The sequence below is a fragment of the Pseudomyrmex gracilis genome, unplaced genomic scaffold, assembly GCF_002006095.1.
Source record: "Pseudomyrmex gracilis isolate BER0280 unplaced genomic scaffold, ASM200609v1 scaffold_205, whole genome shotgun sequence".
NCBI classification, from domain to species: Eukaryota; Metazoa; Arthropoda; class Insecta; order Hymenoptera; family Formicidae; genus Pseudomyrmex; species Pseudomyrmex gracilis.
Window position 1 is genome coordinate 276,405 of NW_018020789.1, and position 5,490 is coordinate 281,894.

The 5,490-nt window shown below is 39.9% G+C and overlaps 1 protein-coding gene across 2 annotated transcripts in view; it reads right to left on the reverse strand.

Annotated features, from left to right (window-relative positions):
• Positions 1-4,818, reverse strand: part of LOC109858447 (focal adhesion kinase 1) — a 16,966-nt gene extending 12,148 nt beyond the window's left edge. The window contains exon 1 of one of the 2 annotated variants that reach the window (XM_020435706.1): positions 4,486-4,818. In XM_020435706.1, the coding sequence (XP_020291295.1) occupies positions 4,486-4,736 (251 nt within the window). In that variant the 5' untranslated portion in view covers positions 4,737-4,818. The remainder of the gene's footprint in view (positions 1-4,485) is intronic. The other variant, XM_020435707.1, reaches the window with a different exon arrangement.
• Positions 4,819-5,490: the final 672 nt, after the last annotated feature.

Below are 5,490 nucleotides of genomic sequence, written 5' to 3' on the forward strand. Positions count from 1 at the left end.
ATATTATATATATATATATATTACATGTTATTAACGAGCGTATCTATATATATATAGATACGCTCTATCTATATATATATATATATAGATACGCTCGTTAATATAACAATAAAATATAATAAATTCAAGGTCTGTTTCGAGCTGTTACGAGATCTTTAAATTTTATAAAAAAGTTTTTAATACAGAATGATATCAAATAGAGTATAATATAAAAACATGATATCAAATAAACAAAATATAAATAAACGTTTCAGCTCTCACTTGAGCTCTCTGCAACTTTTTTATAAAATTCAGATTTTTTTATTTAACGCGTATTTTGAAACGAACAATTGCGTTCTCTTCTTCCTCGGTGTTAAAAATCGATATTTTTTTTCACACCGAGATAGTTTAAGGGACACCGTGATATTTCACACGGTGGACGAAAGTTTTCTGGAATTAGAAAATATTAAAAAAAAAAAATAAAAAATTGTAGATTGTATGAAAATTTTTTCATCAACGTGTTTTGCTTCCTGCGGAAATCGCGATGGAACTGTCTTCGCGCGAGATTCCTTCCTCCGGACAATTTGTTTCACTCGGAAGAATACGCGCGTGCGTTTCGATCCGTTTCGAAAGTACCCGCGGACGTACGCAACGAATGCAAGTCTCACCGCGCGCGCGCTCTGGTCGTTGCACCGTATATAACAACAATTCGTTGTTGCGAAACCGAGCGACGTTAACCGTTTTCAGAAGATTCCCCTGTGATCGGGGCGTAACGTTGTGTGCGGCAAGAAAAAAAAATCGCGAGCGCGACGACGCGATCGACGGTCGCAAAAACGCGGCGCGGCCGGCAAATCGAATTGTTCGCATCTGATTGTCGTTATCGGAACAGGTCGAGTCACGATTGCCGCCGCCGGCTGCTCTGCGATGACGTTCGGGTCAATCTGTCTCGTCAGTCTCGGGTTTTTTGTCTCCGAACGTCGCGACGTGACGTGTTTTGTTTTTTTCAGAAAATTGCGGGAAATAATATATTTGTCGCGCACAATAAGACGCGTTTTTTTTACTTCGCTCTTCGGTCCAAGTTTTCAAACTCCGGGCTTATGTCTCTCGGACAAAAACTCTCTCTCGTCCCGAAAACGAACTCTCGCTTGTCCGAACGCACAGTTTTCCAGACAACTGGCATTTGACCAAACATTTTCCACTGGTTTCGGTAATGAAAACTATTTTTAGTTTTTTGAAAAAAATACAAAAACTCTGATTGGAATTATGGAACTTTGCTGGGGGAGGGGGGGCGACGACCGGGTTCTTTGACGGGTCGAAGATGCACATTTTTCGAACGTGGCAAAAGAGGAAAACGAGGATTTCGACCGAGTGCGCGCGCGCTCTCGTAGAAAAGTCCACCCGAGCCGGCTCTATTTCCCGATATCAATTTATGCGCGAAAGTTCACCCGGTTCCTCGGTAATGTTACACCGATCCGTAACGTTGCGACTGAGTAATCCGACACGGTCGTGTCCGTAAATCATCGCGGACGCGGGCTCGCACGAGTATAGAGAAGCATGAGAAACGGACCCGATATATAATGTTGCGCGCGAATAGGCTCGTCTCTCGCTTTGAAGAGAAATCGCACAATACGATTGCGCAATTCGCGCGCTCGTGATAGCGCGCGAGCGCAGTAAAAAAATTATCGTTACGACTCGGACAATAATAATAACAATAATAATACAAAAAAAAATAAATAACTAAATAAAGACGACACGAGTCGACGCACAAACTCAACGTTTCTGCGCAGTTGTCGGAAGTAGCGAAAAATTAATTGCAAGTTCGCAACGGTCGGGATATCAAGCGCAACGCGTACAGTGCGTAATTAACAAAGCTGCGAATTGCAACACACACGCACACATACGGGTGTGGGACACCGAGGGACTAGTTTATTTACGGTACGCCTTGTGCGCGAAGGTAAGAAATATCGAAAGGACTCGTAATATGAAAATAAAAGCGATATATATATATATGTGTACGTACACACGTGCGCGCGCGCGCAAACGAACGTATCAGCTAAGTGCAATCGAGTCGTACGATCGGGTATAAAAATAACTACTTACGTGTTGTGTACTAGTAATTAATGCAGATTGTATTCCCGCGATTATATTCCTCGTCGAAAAGAAAAAAAACAAGGAACGTGTTAAACAGGATGTAAAAAAAAAAAAAACCAAATGTATTTATCAACTCATTACTCCGTTTTAATATATTCTGGAAATTGTAATTACGTTTTTAATCTCAGCTCGTGTGTGCGCGCGCACAGAAGAGAAAAAAAAATCCGAAAAATCTGCCGTATCCTTTTTTTTAGAAACTTCAGTCTTTGGATTTAAATTATTTCAAATAAATCAAAAGGCAGATACGCGAGCAGTAAAATACAGGTTGGTCGTGTATTAAAAAGTTGTCTTTATTCAATAAATAGACGTTTCGGTCACACAAGTTTGGACCTTCTTCAGTATGAAAAGTTAAAGTCTAACAAGAAAAAACAAAAGAAATAACAATAAATAAAATAAGCATTAATTAAAAATAATGTATATGAATAAAAACTCACTTAAATAAGAAGAAACATTTTTTAGTACACTGCAGTTCAGTACACATTGTATTATTGTAATTTATTGACATCATTTCATTTATTTGTCAGTGATGTAGTGTACTAAAATGTTTCTTCTTATTTAAGTGAGTTTTATTCCATATATTATTTTTAATTTACTATGATGTTCGCTTTGCGCTTATTTTATTTATTGTTATTTCTTTTGTTTTTTCTTGTTAGACTTTAACTTTTCATACTGAAGAAGGTCCAAACTTGTGTGAAACGAAACGTCTATTTATTGAATAAAGACAACTTTTTATACACGACCAACCTGTATTTTACTGCTCGTATCTGCCTTTTGATTTATTTGACTATTTCACGAGCGCGATTGATTGATTTAAATTATTTCAATTAATTTTCTCAAATAAAAAAAATATTATCTTGAATTTCCTTAAAAACATTCGTCATCCGCGTTCATGATTCGCGATACGATGATATTCAAGGAATTTCTTCTCAACACGTGCGGAGGATCGCGTTAACGCGATGAGATGTTCTCAAGAACGACGGTGTTTGCGTCACCTGACATTTGATCAAAGGTTGTGTCGGAGATGAAGAGAACGCGGAGAACGCGGAGAGACACAAAGAGGAATTAAATCGACAACACACAACAGAGCGTGGGGAATTGCTAATGCGAACGGGAGCGAAAAAGAGTAGGTCGCGGTGTAAACTCTTTGACCCGGCGAGAATACCTGAAACGCGCACCTGCGACTATCGCCCACACACACATCGCCATTTATACCCTTTCACTATTACTTTCTCTATCAAGCTCCTGCATCGTCCGATAAAATAGCATCCGCGCGTGTGTGAAGTCACGCGCGGAAAACGCGCGGATGCAAATACGCTTATGCGTCTTAATCTATACGTGCGTTGACTGACACACCGCGTTCTCTCGTCTGCAACAAACATTCCGGTAACTCCCAGTTTTCATTTCTCTCCTCGCGAGTCACCAACCGAGTCGTTTGAAATGTTTACGTGATTTTATCGAGATACCGTAATGAAATATTTAGCCGTCTGGTATTTGATCGGCCGCATATTTCGTCAATTTGCGCATTTAATTGAAATATTGATTTTAATTAACCCATTTGCATCATAAGCGCATTTTACTTAGGCATTTATCACCAAAGCGCATATTATTTATACCAGAAAAATACCAAAATTCTTTATTTATGCAATATTGATTTTAAATAAGTGATAAATGAGGTGTGACCTCCGGCTCCTTTTGGTAACTCCAATAAATAGAATTAAATAGCAGGGCAATAATGAGCCATGGCAGGATGTTGTGCCGTAGAAAAATTAAAAAATGTAATTGAGACGTTTCGACTTTATTTTTTAAATCCTTATCAATCTAAATTGTATTTTGAATTTTGTAATGTTGAGTTATAATGACAAATTTGACAACTCTATAATTAAAGGTATGTTGTAATTGTTAATCCAGTATAATTGATTGTAAAATAATTTAAGATTGTAAATAATTTTAGATTGATAAGGACTTAAAAAATAAAGTCGAAACGTCTCAATTACATTTTTTAATTTTTCTACGGCACAACATCCTGCCATGGCTCATTATTGCCCTGCTATTTAATTCTTTGAATATTGATTTTATTTTTCATATTTTGTAACATTTTCATTTCAAAATTTAAATACAGTAAAAAAAAATTTTTGTGATAAGAACGAATTTTTGACTTTTCTTTGTGATGCAAATGGGTTAAATTTAATTCAGCTTCGATGCGAACATTGTCTAATTAACAAATAGCGCACATTTTAGATTGACGATAAATGTTGACGGAAAGGAAGAGAGAGAGAGAGAGCGAAGTAAATTCGAGACATGGTCGATTAGAAAATTGCAACCGGAAAATGTTTTTCGACGACGTGGTTTTTTTACCTCGAGCACGACACCTTATGAAATTTCCACGTTCCCAACGTGTCCGGACTGTAGGAATCGTCGCAGCCGAGATAGCCCAGAGAGCAGAGCAAACCCTTGCTGTCTCGTCTCCATTGTTTCTCGCTCGTGCGGACCTTCCTCGCGAGGAGCGCGCTTCTTCCCTTCGTATTTTTCCCGAAGGAGTCGAGATTCGAAGCGCGACACGTAGGCCACGAGATCCCGCCTGCTTTGCGATCCACGAGCTCCAACATTTTCCGAATTTTTCCCGACAAAGCGCGCAAAAACGTTTTTCTCTCTCGATCGCACGGATCAAACGAACGTCATTGTTTTTTTTTTTTTTTTTTTTTGGATTGTCAATTTCTTGATTTTTGTCAATTAGATTCGGTCTCGTCGCTGAAACAATTTTTACGTTTCAGCGCGCGTTTAATTTCTATCCGCCGCGCTCACTGAATATAAAATTTCCCACTCGATGCAAAGAAAAATTTTACTTTCCGAACGTAGTTTCGCGTCTCTCTCTCGGTTCTACCATCACACACACGCACACACGAGACAGATATACGGCGGATGCAAACGATGATTTGCGTTTACACGAGGATATCGGGCAAAATAACCGTAAAAAATATTCTTTTTTTCCTCCCCTCCCCCCTTTATTTTTCACGTCGTCGAACTGTGCCATGCACTTCGCACGTTGGCGCACTGCCCGGACGCGATCGCGATCGGATGTGACGTCGATTCGGCGGCGCGTCCGAAGACCACTCTCGAAAATGAAATATGCATCCCTCGGCTCTCTTTGGCGCGCCGCCCTAAATTATCGGAACACACACACACACGCGCACCACCACCCTCGAGCTGTTTCTATTCGATGCGTGCGCGCGTTCGCAACGTCGAGGAGAGACTACAAACCGATCGCCTCTCCAACGGGCGACCTGCTCCGTTCTCTTCTCCCCCCGGCTCTCGATTTTTTTTTCTTTCCTCTATCTCGCGCGTATGTCTCTCCTCTCCCGC